Source organism: Ambystoma mexicanum, chromosome 12, assembly GCF_040938575.1.
Source record: "Ambystoma mexicanum isolate Mex_15411 chromosome 12, UKY_AmexF1_1, whole genome shotgun sequence".
NCBI classification, from domain to species: Eukaryota; Metazoa; Chordata; class Amphibia; order Caudata; family Ambystomatidae; genus Ambystoma; species Ambystoma mexicanum.
This window is the reverse complement of record NC_090936.1, coordinates 631906459-631923973: the sequence shown is the minus strand read 5'-3', so window position 1 is coordinate 631923973 and position 17515 is coordinate 631906459. Positions and strand designations below refer to the sequence as shown.

General features: G+C 50.9%; 1 protein-coding gene across 5 annotated transcripts in view; it reads left to right on the top strand.

The window, feature by feature from the left end:
- CADPS2 (calcium dependent secretion activator 2) overlaps positions 1-17515 on the top strand; it is a 2822196-nt gene that overhangs the window by 1647301 nt on the left and 1157380 nt on the right. For all 5 annotated transcript variants that reach the window (XM_069629098.1, XM_069629097.1, XM_069629096.1 and 2 more), the window contains one exon: positions 3314-3417. In XM_069629098.1, the coding sequence (XP_069485199.1) occupies positions 3314-3417 (104 nt within the window). The remainder of the gene's footprint in view (positions 1-3313; positions 3418-17515) is intronic.

Genomic DNA, 17515 nt, shown 5'->3' with positions numbered 1-17515 from the left:
CAGAATTTGTTCTGGTTACATCAGATGTCACTAAAGGGACACGTGTGACCCACAACCCATAAGCAGATTGCTGTTTGAAATTCAGAGCAGGGCAATGCCGAGGTCCACAATGTGATATTTTGCCGAATTACATGGTCAGGCTTGGACTATGAATCATTATTGTTTTTGTATTATTAGAGTGTTTGAGCGTGGATATAGCTTTGGGGCCAAATGAGCACTTTACAAGTCATAGAGAGTACACAGCAGGGAAGCAGATTGATGCAAGGGGGCTAAAAGCAGGAGCAGGCTGCAAGGAAATCTACAAGTAACCAGGGGAGGAAACGGGGGTGGGGGGGCAGAGGGTGCAGATTGCCCAGTGTCAGGTTAGGTGGGGAGTGGAGTGGGTGTAAAACTTGGTGTTGACGATAGCAGCACAATGGGGAAAGAAATACTGAAGCAAACTACAAAACGGGACAACCAATATTATGCTTTGAGAAAAAGCCTGAACGACGTTCCTCCAAAAGCGTTACTATCCGTAATTTATGATGCAGACAAAAAAGCAAGTGTAATGGTTTTTGCATTTGCAGGGCTTCATGCGTTTGGTAACCTAGTTGGGGAAAAAAAAAGACGATATTAGAACTGTTGATGGATCTGCATTCCCAAGCCACCATTTGTGGTCCATTTTACTGTTCTTTTGTGTAGTAATATGAATGTTCCCATACGACCATATGTATGGCTTTTGGGGAGTAAGTAATGCTTATTGGAAATGGTGTTTGTGTTGCTTGCCATTTAGACATGAATTTAGCTAGATTGTTATTGCATTAAATCAACACAATTCCCCCCACAAATAAATGAACATGATATGTGCAATAATGCAGGTGCTGTACTGAGTCTCAAACACAGCTCGTTAACTGGCCGATCTACCAAGTGCAATGACTAAGCTGGCTATTTTATTTATTTTTATGGGATTATCCGCTCCACAGGACACCGACTGTGGAGTACCACAAGGATCGTCCATATCACCAAGCTCATTAAGAAACACAACCTTACATGCTACAACTATGCAGACGACACACAAATCATCTATAAAATCAAAGACGCACAAGAAGAGAGCACAACGCTGGGATAATGTCTCAAAGAACTCTACGGCTGGATAAATGCATACAGCCTAAAACTCAACCAAGGAAAGACAAAATAACATGTATATCCCATGTCCCACAGAACTAGGAACAGCGCCCACCCAGTCGAAAATAGTCAAAAACCTTGGAATCCTAATGGACAACGTGCTAAAAGTAGGACCACAAGTAAACACAATAATCGAGAAATACTTCTTCCTCCTTTACTCGATAAAAAGAATCCTACCGATCCCGTCCTTCACCCATAAAATACTGACAATCATCACCCTCATGTCAAGAATTAACTACGCCAAGAGCCTCTACATCGGAATTCCACAACACCTGCTTAAGAAACTGTAACGTATCTAAAATGCAGCGGCCAGACTTCTCCTTAAACTATCATGAAGATACCACATCACCCCAACAATACAAATGTTACACTTGCTTCCAATCAAACAACGAATCACGTTCAAAACAATGTGCATAACAGACAGAACAATCCGTGGCCAAGCAGCAGAATTCCTATAAAAGAAATAAACCATTTACCAACCGACAAGAACACTGAGATCATGCAACGACGTCCGCCTTGAACCGAAACCATACATGAGGAAAAAACGTGGGGGAACCTCTTTCTCTAATCTACCAGAAAAAACTTGGACACCCTCCCGAAAGAAATATGAAATACAAAGGATCACCTAAAATTCAGGAAACCACTCAAAACCTGGTGCTTCACCTCAGAACCAGATGGAATCAACTAAAAACTGACACTTTAAAAAAGAAAAAGGGGACTGATCCCTCACTAGGCAAAGCCTAAGAGACAGGGGCCGTAGATGGAGACGAAGGAGCATTGATCGCTCAGTAGCACCCAGTAGGATAGGGAGTGCTTAAAATTTGCAGGGAGGGAACTGCGCTCTAGGAGCTCAGGGAGGTGATGCCAGGCTGAGCCCACCTATGACCAAAGACCAACCCACAACCATAGCAATCTCAACCTTGGGTGGGGGAGGCCCTCTCCTCCCTTCTGCCCACAGATCACTAGACAGCCACAGAGATAGGCTACCGGCTCACGCAGAACCAGGTGAATGAACCACAGAGGAAAGCTCCAGCAAACAGCAAGGCCAAAAGAGACCCAACAAAGATGTTCGAAACAATGAGGTAACCCCACTAACCCATCTGCTAAAACCTCAACTTCTCTGCACACACCTCTCAAACCCTAAACAAACACAACCACCACTCTCTTGCACAGCAAACCGCAAACACTTCACAACACTGCAACAAAACAAGCCACACATGGGAGCCCACAGATCCATAAACCGCACTCATGCTCAGTGAACGGTGCTTACCGAAATGAAGCTGCCAAAAGGACATTACAAATCTCGCTCTACCTTTATTCCACTACGCCCTCCTTACCGATCCCATAATGATTTTTAGTGCCACATGTTAGTGTTAATGTTACAGGATTACAGGATATTTATAATGAGCACTATCACCACCACAGTGGTCCCCTGGCGCTCTGGTGGATTTCATAGGTAAGAGGTACCTATGAAATCCACCAGAGCGCCAGGGGCCACTGTGGTGGTGATTGTGCTCAGTATAAATATCCTGTAACATTAACACTAACATGTATGTGGCACTAACACTGCAATGGCTTAAAATCATCATGGCTTCTCTAGCGTGTACTGATTAGGTTTTGAGAGTGTACAAAAAATCGCCATTATTATTTCTGATGAAAACATTGCAGAAATGTTTTATTTGTGCAAAACACGAAGCATGATAATGCAAATAAAGTCTCTCCTTGTTGCGCTTGCGTGGCGTTGAGTGCAGCGCAGGGTCTCTTGTCATTGTGCGCGTGACCTTGAGCAAGTAGCCTTCCCTCGCTGGGCAGGCTTGAGCACGGCGCCTGGTAATGTGCATGTTTGTTTGTTCTCCCGCATCAAATCAGAAGGCAACCGATGCATTGTGCATGAAGAATGCCTGACATGTTTTTTTCACAACCCGCTACCAAGATTGATGCTGCGTTGGCTATTTTCTAGAATGGCGTAACCTGGTCACAGTTGTACATTCGATTTCACTGTAGGATAGCTAAACTGTTGAAATGCTCCCATCGCAAGACAATATGTTGCACTGCTCCATTCCAGTTAAGCAGCACACGTTGCATGTGTAGAATAGACGGTTCTTTTCAACAGACTTCCGGCTAAACACACACTGTCTCTTTGTTTTAGAGACCATGAACCAAGCACCTCCGTCGAAAAAGCTGGAAGATGTTCTTCAACTTGCTGAGCTCTGTATTGAGGTACTGCAGCAGAATGAAGAGCACCATTCAGAGGTAAGGCTTTGTCTGACTCCAGCGTGTGCTAACAAGCGTGTTTCCAATGGCTTCCAAAGCACAATCTATCTTTTAAGAGCATTACACACAGCGCAGCTTGCGGCTAGCCTGGGCCTAATCTATTGCTAATTTGATTTCGATGACACAACATCCAGTGTTGAAAATGCTGGTCGCTTACACGCACTCATTGTTTGGTTGCTTTGGTACCTCAGTCGGCAGCCTGCTATATGCCCTCATACAATACTTTTGTTAGGTCTCTATGAAGTAAAAGCATAGATGGCTGTATTGACATGTTCAATTCCTTGTATGCTATTTAGACTGTCAGGAACCAACCTGCGGGCCTAAGGAAAAGAGTATCTGAAAGACTTTTATATGTGAGATGGCAAAGCACCCATGACATCTTTCCAGGGAAACTCACGTACTTTTATTTTATTTTATTTTTTCAAGTGTTTATTATTTTTGGCAAACGTTCAATACATCACCATCAGGAAGTCCATTTATACTGACCAAAAATCCAATATAATGTCATTACTGTTGTCAACATTCAACAAATCCCCCAAACAACATCTGTGCAAAGACCCCATTATCATCGTCCAACTTCTGTATACATCTCAGGCCCAACTAATATGCTCCAGCCAAGCCGCCAGGCACCCCCGAGTGGTGTTTTATCTACTGATATTCCATTTTGTCTCTTTTCTGAGTCATTTTCAGAGTGGCTTGTCATCCCAAGGGGCGAATCTGTCTTCCCGCAGTGTGTTCCAGACCATGGTCTTATCTCGCCACTAGGGTATGCCAAGAACGTTTTTTTTTCCACATTTTTGCATTTGACTTTTTGTGCAGTCGACATTATAACTGGACACCGCCAACAACCTATCCGTCGCTCATCTGTGGGTAGCTCAAAAACGTTTGCATATGTATTACTACTCATTGGAGATAGAGCGTCACAGTGTTTCACATTCTTTTTGTTCATGGCTATGTAAGAATGTCATTGTATTTTCCCTTGTTCCCTCCCTTGCCTTGAAGCGCTTTGAATCACATTGTATATAGGCGCTATATAAACTTTCATATCATATCTAATCTTATGGAAACACTTTAAAATAGCACCAAGACAGAAAACTGGGGATTCTTAGAAATCGATGGGTTATAAGAGAAGACCAAATGATGCAGGTAACCCAATCGGTCAATAAAGACAAACATAGCAATTATTAAGTATTATTTACAATTATGCACAGGGTAGAACTTGAACACATTTTAGACCTGCGATCCAAAAAAGTGCCCCATCTGCTGGACTTAAAAATAAACTATTTTAGTAGTACTGGACTTAAAAATAAACTATTTTAGTAGTATGTAGGAGTACACCTTTGGGGAAGGTTTTGGCATATAGTACACACTACTTTTAACTACCATGATGTACGTTGTTTTATCAGGAACATTTTGGGAATTTGGTGACCTTCTGGGAAAGTTGGATCTTTTCCAAGCAGTTAAGGCTCTGCTTTTGCTGGTGGCTTAGGCTGAGCATATCAGAATCCTGCAACTAGACTCTTTGATATAAGTTTATGGTTTCCAGAAAGTAGGGCCATGTTTATAGGTCTTGGGACCTTCCCCCAGTTGAAAGTTCTCGTTTGTCAAGTCTCTTGAATCCTGAAGTCACAGTCCTCGATGTACACAAAGTTCCAGGGTCCCGCGCACATAATCCCCCAGGCTCTCAGATCCCCATCAGACCTTCGACTCAGATGGCATCTGCTTGGTAGAGCGGAGACTAAACCCAAAGCGTGACTGCTCAGCCCTCATTCCTGCCTACCAGCTGTGAGCATTCAATAGGGACCAGAGTCGATCATTTTGCTGGAGCAAGAGCTCCTCTTGCAAAAAGTGCAACATGCATGTTTTCTCTTTACACAGCCATAGCTATGGTGTGTGTGTTTAAATATATAGGTAAAGTGAAACCTTAATCTATGTACTTTCCCAAAAGATCATGCCTGATAACGTTTGGCCTGTTTGAGAAAAAGATACTGGAAAATGTGCTGAATGACCATTCAACAAGTCAAAAGTTATAAAGTGGCAAAACAAGTGTACACCATTTTTTCTCACGCACACAGCCCAAAACGGCTGAACGCATGTTCGCAACATTTTATCACTGTCACAAGGAACGGCTTCATCTTCCTCATACCTGTCTCACGAGCCATTCCTCATTCTGGTCTTTCGTTTTCCCTTGTCCCGCCCCCTCGTGCGCTTCGTTGTCTCTATCACTCATGCTCTGCCTCACCACTCTCTCTCATGCTCTTCCTTATCCCTCGTGCTCTTCCTCGTTCCTGTCCCTCGTGCTTTTCCTTGTCCCTGTCCCTCGTGCTCTTCCTCGTTCCTGTCCCTCGTGCTCTTCCTCCTTCCTGTCCCTCATGCTCTTCCTCCTTCCTGTCCCTCATGCTCTTCCTCCTTCCTGTCCCTCATGCTCTTCCTCCTTCCTGTCCCTCGTGCTCTTCCTTGTCCCTCGTGCTCTTCCTCGTCCCGACCTCTGTGACTGTTTCTCATGCCAGCCCCTCTACTTTGTCCCAACCCCTCTACTTTGTCCCAGCCCCTCTTCTGTGTCCCAGCCCCTCTTCCTTTTCCCAACTTCTCTTCCTCACCCCACCCTCTTTCTCATCCCACCCTCTTTCTCATCCCACCCCCTTTCTCATCCCACCACCCCCTTTCTCATCCCACCCCCTTTCTCATCCCACCCCCTTTCTCATCCCACCCCCTTTTTCATCCCACCCCCTTTTTCATCCCACCCCCTTTCTCATCCCACCCCCTTTCTCATCCCACCCCCTTTCTCATCCCACCCTCTCTCATCCCACCCTCTTTCTCATCCCACCCCCTTTCTCATCCCACCCCCTTTCTCATCCCACCCCCTTTCTCATCCCACCCCCTTTCTCATCCCACCCCCTTTCTCATCCCACCCTCTTTCCCATCCCACCCTGTTTCTCATCCCACTGTGATGAGTGGTGCAATTCAAACTCTTTCTTCCCCACAAGCACACTCTCCTCACCTGAGCTGTCTGAGTTGGCGGTCTCTTGTAGACATCGTCGTGCAAGGTAGTCTCTTTCCTTCTTATGATGAATGTGCTTGTCACGGAGGGAAGATAAAACAGCTGTCCCGTGACTCCCTTTCCGGAACCAAGCCGGAATCAGGGAAAAACCCAAAAGGGAAAAAACCCTGCGAAGCAGTGTTGACTCTTCAATCCGATGACAGAATAGTCGCTGAAGAGAGCAATGGAGCAAGGCGGAGAGCTGAGTAGAAGTTGTTCAACCGTCTAAACCATGTAGTAGAGTCAGGGGAGACGGAGGCTCCTTGTGGCAGTTAGAAGATATGGCACTGGTTCCAGAAAGAGGAAAAATAGGTGTGCAGCAAGCTAGCTCGGAGGAGCCCAACAGGAAGAGAGAAACGGTAAGGATTCCCGAAAATCAGAAGAGAGAGAGAAAACTGAGAATAAGCACACCGGTGTACCGCCCAGAGCAACGGAAGGAAATAGTAGCGTTCCGAGGAAGGAAACGGGAACCCAAGAGGAAACAGGAAAACCCTCTGGCAGATCCGAAACAGGTGGACGGCAGAGGATCGGAGCGCAGAAACCCGGAAACAGGAAGTATCCAAAGTGGGTTGCAACGCAGCGACTACCAGGAGGCGGGGAGTTTAAATACTTCCAGCGGCGCTGCGTCACGTAACTGGGGCTGATAGCAAGAACACAGAGAAAGGACTAAAACACCCTACCTCTGTGTCTCCAGCTCCAACGCGGATACAACCGCCAATTACGGCAATGGCCGTGATGGCGGGTGACACCCACCCCCTTTCTCATCACACCCCCTTTCTCATCCCACCCTCTTTCTCATCCCACCCCCTCTTTCTCACCCACCCCTGCCCCTCTATCTCACCCACCCCTGCCCCTCTATCTCACCCACCCCTGCCCCTCTATCTCACCCACCCCTGCCCCTCTATCTCACCCACCCCTGCCCCTCTATCTCACCCATCCATGCCCCTCTATCTCACCCATCCCTGCCCCTCTATCTCACCCATCCATGCCCCTCTATCTCACCCATCCATGCCCCTCTTTCTCAACCCTGCCCCTCTTTCTTATGCCTGCCTTTCTTTCTCATCCCTCCCTGCCCCTCTTCCTCCTCTTCCTCATCCCGGCTTCTTGTCCTTGTTCCCGCCCCTTTTCCTTGTCACAGCCCCTCGTCCAAACCCTTCTTTCTCCTCCCACCCCCTCTTCCTCATCGTGGCCCCTCTTCCTCTTGCCGACCCCTCTTTCTCCTCCATCTTCTTTGTCCCAGCACCTCCTCCTCTTCCTCATTGCGTGGCAAAGTCAGTGGCCTGCAGACTCACAATGGCGGAAAGCACCTGTGGTACAAGGCTTAGGAACAGACTATTACCCATGGCATCAGTTATATCATCAAAAGAAACAAAATAGTACTACAGGTTGTGGGAGATATAGCATGAACAAAATCCTTGAAGTGCCGGGAAAAAAAAAATGTTTAGATAAGAAGCAGCTAATTTGAATCATTTGAATGCAAGTAAACTACTTACAATTCAGCAACAAAACTTTAACTGAAGTAACTTTAAGGTGCCGGTTTAGCGCAGCAAAATCCCTGCTAGTTAGAATTGGTTGAAAGCTGCATCTCAACTCCAAGCTGCCTTGCTGCTGAACGCATGATAACACCAATGGGGGGAGGGGTCACTGAGGACGTCACCTATAACGTCACTGTTGAGGTGAATCGCGGCCAAAAGTGAGAGAGAAGCGATATTAGAGAACAGATACTCCTCCACCTAAAAGCACATGCATATAGTCAAGAGCAATGATGTTCTACCATGAAAAGATAGTCTAGTCCCTTTATATCTCTGTTCTTAATTGAATACCTTTTGCATGGAAACCCAGTCTAGGATGAGGACCCAAGTGAGTAACTTTGGAGTTCTGGATATGTTAAAAAGTTTACATTATAGTGTATTATCAGAGTGTTCAATGGCACAAGGCACAAACAATTGAATCATTTTCCACGCAACACACACAACTAAGAAAAAGAACCGTTTTACTGCACACAAAACATTAAATATTTTGTGGTAATTGGAGTTGTGAGCCCTGCCTCGTGGAAAGCATATTGGTCATTGGATGCTGTAGAGGCCGATATACGACATTTGTTGGTCAAGTAGAAAGTTACACATTCGTTTGTTCATGCTCCTCGAGTGTCCTGCGATATACTGCTGTGCCTCGGACCCACAATCAACCAGCAGTGATACATGGAAACCAACGTGCCATGATGGAGGGTGGGGGGGACTCTCCCTCTCTCTCTCTCTCTCTCTCTCTCTCTCTCTCTCTCTCCTCTCTCTCTATCTCTCTCTCTCTTCTCCTCTCTCCCCTCTCTCTTCTCCTCTCTCTTCTCTTTTCTCTCTCCTCACTGCTCCTCCCTCCCCTCCCCTCGCATCTGCTGCAGAATGTTTATACCATTGCTATACCTAAGGCTATTTTTAGCAACATGAAAAGCACATCAGGAACACAGTCCCGTTTGGGACTACAGGCCTTCAAAAATAGGTTCTTATGTCGGCCCGTTCAGCCACACAATGCTTTAGTTTTGTCCCTGGCATTTGCCATCATAAACTGTCTCACCTGTTCTCATTGATGTGCTGTTGTAAAGGTTCCATTTGTGGGATTGCATCCGCTCCGCCATTTGTAAATGTATTATTGTAAGTCATGTCTGTTACAAATGTACATGCCTGTTCTTCAAATCAATACAATACAATGTCCATGGTAGCGGATTCTGTGGCCAAGATCTTCTGCCAATACAATTTGCAGGGCATGTCAGCAACTCAAAAGCCAACAAAAAGCAATACAGATAATGTAACATGCATATGCACAACCTCAGCATCCGCCTGCCCATTCAGATAAATGCCCTGATGCCACCACGCACATTTGAGAGAAATGCACCAACACCCATGCCACCTTCAAATACGTTGACCTTCAGCAAGCCTTTGCAATCTCGACAGTAGCTCGACACACCTTTACAGTCCATAGAACAACTATTTAGCAGCAGTTTCTACTACATATCAAGTACACACGTCTACATTCATCACAGTAACAAATCACAGTAAGACGTACACACTTCCTGCTTGTTCTGCATTGGATGCTTACATCTCCCAACCAGTCCCTGCTCCAACATTTGACTCCAGAAATCTGGCTGTTAAGTCCAGCACATGCACAAAACACCCTGCAACAACGTCTCCACCAACTGCCAACACCCAAAATGCAGGCGCACTATGCCAAATGGACAGGCCTTCAACCCCATAGCAACAATACCAGACTCTCCATATCACAAGCAGAGTGGCTGGAATAATAACATTTGCACAAACCCAACACCACCACCTCACAAACAACCACACCAAAACACGCAATGACTAGTGGCAGCGAATTCCCGCAACATTCATCCACATTCCGTGCCCGCATAACACATAACCAAAGCCCAATCCCAAGGTGTGTTGTATGAAAACCAGGGCCTCTGTCACTCATCAGTAAAAAGGCCATAAACATGAGGCAATTGACATGCAACTACATATAAGTGATCAGCCCGTACTGCACCAGTAAATGAACTGAAACGTACACCACTGAGGTATAACATCTCTTATGGACCCCTCAGAAAACTGGCCTGGAGCAAACATGTCCCCAACATCATGCAAGACGCAGCATAACAGCTATCACAACAGACTGCACTTACTGGTGCATAATTCTCACGGTTCGCCAGGACATCTACACGATTTCTTGTAAACATCATGCCTGTCACAGCTTCAAATGGCACAAAACATCACAGCACTGCTTCATTTACCAACATCTACACCAGCAAACATAAGAAAAACACAAATAAGTCACACCATGCGTATGTAATAACATTCACATTTTTACAGAAACATGTTGAACCCTTCATTGTAAGGAATCCCTTGTGGTTCGCAGTGTGCCTATTTTAAAACTTCTTAAGCACAAGCCACAGCCAAGGTAAATGAGCCAAAAATGAAAACGTGTATTGCAATAGTGTTAAAGGGAAAACAGCTATTTTCGTCGGAGATATGTCTCGCGCCGGGGCAACCGGCGCTTATGGAATCAATGGAAGACTCGCCTCCATTGATTCGGTGCATCACATTGTTTTGCTCATTCATTTGAGCAGTCTAGTGTTTCTCCAGCATGGGGTCTGGCATGGATTCACATGCTCATGAATATTCCCCGTCGTCAGGCTGGGAATCCTCGGTAAAGAAAAAACCAGTATCAGTTTCGTTTCTGATCTGTCTTTCGTAGTAATAACCAATCACTGGTCTCTGCGTCATACTGACCACAGCCAATGACTGCCCTCTACCTAAGCACCGCCTCTGGCAGCCATCTTCAGATTTTTACCGCACGTTCATGTGTTGGGATCCTCGTGCTATTGCTCTCGAGCGTTAATGCTATTTTTTCACGTTTTTTCTCAAAAACTTCGTTTTTTCGGTCAGAAGAGCCTCAAGCTCCACCGATTCTCCATCCGATCAACGGGGACCCGTGTCGGATTCGCCTGCGCCCCTCAAGGGTGAAGATTTCGTCGAGCTACGCTTTTGGAGGACTCCAGAAGTTTCTCAGGCCCGGTCATGGCCCAGGAGAAGGGGAGCTCGACGCCCGGAAAGCTGTTCAGGGTCTGCCCTGGATGTCAGCTGCAGAACGTCTTCAAGGAGGACGAACACTCTTTTTGTCTTTACTGCCTACATAAGGACAAGACGCACGTGGAGAAGGACTGTGCGTGTTGCGGCAACATGTCGGAGCGGACCATGAAGGACCGCCATCAACGTCTCGCCAACTGGCTGGAAGGGAAGAGCCCGTCCGGCGAGAAGAAGACGAAGAAAGCCGAGCGGTCTTCTAAGACCTTTGAGGACGCCCCGGCGACGGGGGTCCAACATAAGGCCAAGCACCGCGAGTCCGCTGGCACCGGGAGCGCCGAACGGTCGGGCTCTACGGGCGCCAGGCAGGGCGCACCCTCCCCGGCACCATCAACCACGAGCCAACGCTCTGGGTCGGGTAAGAGGAAGGCCGAGCACCCGGCGAAGCTCCTGGAGAGGCCCCGGTCGAGCTCGAAGGCGGAGGGGGAGCGAGGCAGTGTCCCCCCCCCTCAAGGATAAGGCGGTGAGCGCACCTAGGGTGGTGAAGGCCTTAATCCATCCGGCCAAGCCCTCTATCGAAACTGTCGCTGCGGCCCTGGCTCAGCCTGTGGAGGCTACACCAGTGGTGGCGACCTCGGGGCTCAGAGTCTCCCTGCCACCTCGGAGGGAGTCCTCTTTTGTGCCCATCGATAGGACCCCCGTGAAATCCCCCGTGGGGAAGAAAAAGGGGGGGCAGGGCGTCGTCGTAGATTCGGCCTCAACCTCGGAGGAGGAGCTGGTCGAAGTCTTAAGCCACGGCCTCGGCGTGGAAGAAGACCGGCCCGTCGGGATGGATCCCGACGCAGGTGACGACGACATCGTCGAGGGTACCGACGGGGCCCCTGATCGCCCGTCGGATTCCCCTCTGCCAGCGCCGCGAGACAACTCGGCGGCCATTTTGTTGGCTATACAGTCCTTATGCTCAGAGATAAGGACGAGACTACCGTTGCCGACGGAACCTCTCCCGTCGGGGGACCCAGAACCGGGACCTTCTGGTGTTCCCCCTACCAAGAAAAGAAGGATCCACCCTCCGCCTCCTTTTCAGCCGTCGCGCCCCTTCCAGCCCTCCTCCCCGTCCACCCGAGGGGATGATACGGGGACTGACACGGCAGCGACGGGTACGGACGACGAGGTATACGACGAGGATGTACCGTCGTCGCCTCCCACCAGGGCTTCTCCGCCCGACGAGATTGGATCGTTCCACTCCATGATCACCAGGGCATCCGAGCTTTTCCAACTCTGCCCTGAGGAGAAGAAGAAGGAAGGTTTCCTTTATCAGCGGCGCGAGGCCAAGAGGAAGACGGTCCTCTCAGTGCCTCTATTGGACGACATTTGGGATGAGGGCCTCACCCTCCTCAAGAACCCTTCCACGACGCCAGCTAGAAGAGACCGGTACGAGAAGAAGTACCGGGTCCCGGACACGGCCCCCCTGTGCCTCCGGGCGCAGCCTACCCCGGACTCCGTCGACTCCGCGGCGGCCAGGAAAAAAGCGCGGGGGGGTGCGACCTCCACATCGACTTCCCCACCGGACGGCGAGGGAAAGAAATTGGACGCTATGGGAAGCAGAGTCATCTCGTCTGCGGCGACGACGATTAAAGCGGCCAACGCCTTGGCTATCGTGGCCCGCTACGACAGGGAGCTCTGGTACAAACTGGCTCCCCTACTGGACTTCTTGCCGGACGACAAGAGGGCAGAGGCCCTGGAGATCCTGCAGGAAGGTGAGGTGGCTTCGGACCACGCCATTACCGTTGCGACGGACATCGCCGACACTGGGTTCCGCCAGTTGGGCAACAGCGTTTGCCTTAGGCGGCGTGGATGGCTCAAGGCTACGGACTTCCGTCAAGACGTTCAGACCAGAGTCCTGGACATGCCCTTCGATGGGAACAACCTGTTTGGGAAAACAGTGGACGATTCCCTTCAGGCCATTAAAGTGGACACCGAGACGGCCCGGGACCTTGTAGTTCTGCAACAACGACGGACGCCCTTTCGGAGCAGCGGAGGCAAGGGCGCCTCCAAAAGTTCCGGCGGCGGTTTCTCCACCTACCGTCAAGCGGCCCGCTCGTCGGCTCAGGAGGCCTACAGAGGACGAGGTAAGTCTGGCGGACCCCGCCGTCGTCGCCAAGGAGGTCAAGGCGGCAAAGCCTCGTCGAAGCAGGATTGAACCGACCGTGGGGTCGGGCCCCCACCGAAGCACCCCGGTGGGAGGCCGGCTGGCGAGCTTCGTCAGCGTGTGGGAGTCCATCTCCACCGACCGTTGGGTGCTGGACGCCTTGGCCCGGGGCCACGCGCTCGAGTTTCAAAGAAGGTGTCCGCGCGTCCCCCCCGTGGCCAGGAAAGAACTTCACGTCCCTCAACTTCTCCTGGAGGTAAAGGCGATGCTCAGGAAGGGCGCCATCGAACTCGTCCCAAAGCGGCTTCGGGGCTCCGGAGTTTACTCGAGATACTTCCTCGTGAAGAAGACGACGGGGGGATGGCGCCCCATCCTGGACCTGCGACGTCTGAACAAGTTCATCAAGGCGCAAAAGTTCCGGATGGTCACCCTCCAGCACGTCCTGGGTCAGCTGGAGGAAGGAGACTTCCTGTCGTCGTTGGATTTGGAGGATGCCTACTTCCATATTCCCACCCTAAAGGGGCACCGAAAATTCCTCAGGTTTGTGGTCCAAGGGCGTCACTACCAGTTCAAAGCCCTCCCCTTCGGACTACGGTCGGCACCCAGGGTATTCACCAAGTGCCTTGCACCGGTGGCGGCGCAGCTGCGCCGCGAGGGGATCCACGTCTACCCCTACCTGGACGACTGGCTCATCCGAGCCAAGACGAGGGAGCTCGCCGTGGATCACACGGCAAGGACCGTCCGACTTCTCACGGACCTGGGATTCTCCGTGAACTACGCCAAGTCTCACCTGGTACCCGCGCAAAACGCACTGTTTCTGGGAGCGAAGCTCGACACAGTGTCTCTTCTGGCCTCCCCGTCGGAGGAAAGGACCAGGTCCATCCTGGGCAAGGTACAGCGGATGTTGGTTTCCGACGCGGCCAAGGTGAGGTCCATCAAGTCCCTCCTCGGAATGATGTCTTCCTGCATCTACCTCATTCCCATGTGCAGGCTCCGGATGCGCCCGTTGCAGGAGTTCCTGGATGCGCGCTGGATCCAAACGACGGGCAGCTTCGAGGAGAGGATCACACTCGACGAGAGTTTCCGCCGGGCGGTCCGGTGGTGGGGCAACCGCACGCATCTGACGGCGGGCATGGACTTCCAGACCCCAGACCACCAGGAGACGGTGACCACCGATGCCTCCCTGGAAGGGTGGGGAGCGCACACCGAAAATCTGCACGCGAGTGGCCTTTGGCTCCTGACGGAGAAGTCCCTCCATATCAACGTCCTGGAGCTCCGTGCAGTGTTCTGGGCCCTCAGGTCCTTCCTTCCGTCCCTCAAGGGCAAAGTGGTGAGGATCTTCACCGACAACACCACCACCATGTTTTACATCAGGAAACAGGGCGGAACCAGGTCCCCAGCGCTGTCCAAGGAGGCGCAGGACCTGTGGCATTGGGCCGTCGCCCAAAGGATGTTTCTGGTGCCGTTTCATCTGGCAGGGATAAAAAACACCATCGCCGACTCACTCAGCAGGGAGCTGCGCTCGTGCCACGAGTGGGAACTACGGCAGGATCTAGTGGATCGCCTCTTCCGACGGTGGGGCACACCCCAGATCGACCTGTTCGCGACGGCGACGAACTCCAAGTGCCGGAGGTTCGCCAGCAGGTTTCCCCAGGCGAGGAGCATGGGCGATGCCTTCTCGTTCCCCTGGGAGGGCCTGTTCCTCTACGCGTTCCCTCCTTTGCCACTGCTAATCCGGCTCGTCAACCAGCTCAAGAGGTCACGGTGCAGGATGATCCTCGTCGCACCTGCGTGGCCGAGGCAGATATGGTTCCCGGACCTTCTGGACTTGTCAGCGTCCCCGCCAATCAAGCTGCCGGTGGACGCGGATCTACTCTCCAGGGAAGGAGGCGCCATCCTCCACCACGACCCGAAATCGCTGAACTTGCAGGCCTGGCTCCTGCAGCGCTAGAGTTTGGAGGATACGACATACCGGCCGACTGCAGAGAGGTTCTTGCAAAGGCCAGGGCGTCCTCGACTCTTAAATGCTACGGACACAAATGGAAGAGGTTCTCTGTCTGGTGCCACGCACAGAAGATTAACCCTCTACGGATTACGGCTCCCCAGGTACTGCCGTACCTGCTGACGCTGGCCAAAGCTGGACTGGCACACGCGTCCATCAAGATTCATCTTGCTGCGATCTCCCGATACACCAGAACCACGGGCCGGACGTCCTTGTGGTCTCATCGTCTGGTGAAAGAGTTCATGAAGGGACTGTTCAGATCGTTCCCGCCGGTGAAGGCTCCGGCCCCGGCGTGGGAGCTCAACGTGGTGCTGACCAAGCTCATGGGACCTCCGTTCGAGCCTCTGCACTCGGCCCCGTTGAAGTTTCTGTCGTGGAAAACAGCGTTTCTTGTGGCCATCACCTCCGCACGACGGGTGGGAGAGATCCAGGCCCTTTCATGCAAGGCCCCGTACTTGACTTTTCACGACACGAGGGTAGTGCTCAGGACGCACCCCTCCTTCATGCCCAAGGTACCGTCGGACTTCCATCTCAACGAACCCTTGGTGTTGCCTGTGTTCTTCCCGTCGCCTTCGTCGCCGGCTGAGAGGACTTTGCACTCGCTGGATGTGGCTAGAGCGCTGAAGTTCTACGTGGACCGCACGAAGTGTTTTCGGAAGACGTCACAACTCTTTGTGAACTTTGGACCTGTCAATCAGGGGAAGGCTCTCTCGAAGGCTTCCATTTCCAGATGGCTCTCCGGCTGTATCATGTACTGTCATCGGTTGGCAAACCGACCGCTGCCTGGCCGTCCGAGAGCCCATTCCACCAGAGCGATCGCAGCTACCACGGCGTTCCTTTCTGGTGTGCCCCTGCTGGACATATGCAGGGCTGCTACATGGAGGTCGACGCACACCTTCACGAAATTCTACTGCGTCGATCGGGATTCCAGGGAGGAGTCCAGGGTCGGCCAAGCAGTGCTGCGCAACCTGTTCGCCTGAGGTGAGCCTGGTGAGGAGGTAAGATGCTTAATGTTGAGTTTGATCTACTGCTTAATGTTGAGCCGTTGCCACCTCCCGTGGTTGTGCATGTGTGTACTGCTATGTATTCTTTATTCATGAGCATGTGAATCCATGCCAGACCCATGCTGGAGAACAACAGTTACAGGTAAGTAACTTGTTCCTTTTGCAACATGCCCGCCGGCAGGAGGTTCTTATTCCCCTCACTCCCAGTGGTCGGCGCATTGCAACCAAGTTCGTTCCTTCCTGTTTGGTCTGATGCTGGTGTTTTCCTCCTTCACTTCACACCTGAGCTCTTTTGCCTTGTATCCTGCCTTCTCTGTTGCTGCCCCGCCTCTTTCTGAGCGTCTCCTCTATCCGCCGGGTGCGGCTTTCTGCTTTTCTCTCCCCCCGCTGGTCTCGTCCGTGAGTGGCTCTCTTCACCCTGCTGGGCTCTGAGTTTCTCTCTCTCCTCTCCTTGGCTTCACCTCCGCTAGGATTCACTCTTTTCAGTGATTCCTTTTCCCCAAGTGTTTCTCGCGCTCGGCCCTCGACCTCTGCTGTGTGTCAGTGGTTGCTGTGGCAACCTTTACCTACCTCATACTTTGGGCTTATCTTCTTGGCTCTTCTGTTCTACCGCTGTGGTTTCGCCCCCTCTCCTTTTTTGCTCGTGTGCTTCTTTGTCAGACCTGTGCCTGCCTTTCTAACTGGATCACTATTGGAGGCTGCTACCTGATAGTCCCCCTGGGGGTGGTACTCTGTGGGAGGATCGGGAGAGACTCAACATCTAGGGACAAGGGTGAACATCCAAGGGAAACACAGTATGCCAACCCCTCATCCCTTCCACCCACCTCCTCCCCATCGCCTACCCCCTCACTCAACCCTCTGTAGCCCACACTTCCATTTGCCTCTGTAGCATTAAAAACCCAAGATTAACTGGGATGAGGAAGAGTAGAGATGATTTTGGAAAGAATTCCCAGGAAGGTACTGGGACGATGAGAGCATGCAGAGCAATTAAGAGTCCTACTCAAGAGAATGTACATACACGTTCTAGTTGCTTTGCGAGATTCAAAGCAAAAACAGGCAAAGAACTTACCAAACTTGCCTCCCTGGAGGAACCGTGAGCAAGGAAGTGGTTCGCAGAGCACCAGGAAGATGCCAGTGAGCGCGGCAAGAGCGAGGGAACTCAGACGTCCCTGTTCGATCCAGCGAGGAGGAACAGGATGGAAGCCTGGCCCGGTGATGGTCCGGGCGCGAGACAAAGCTGGATGGTGCGCGCAAGCTCTAACGCACACGCCGGAGGCAGAGGCACGCTGTAAGCATGCTGCAGCCCGTCGG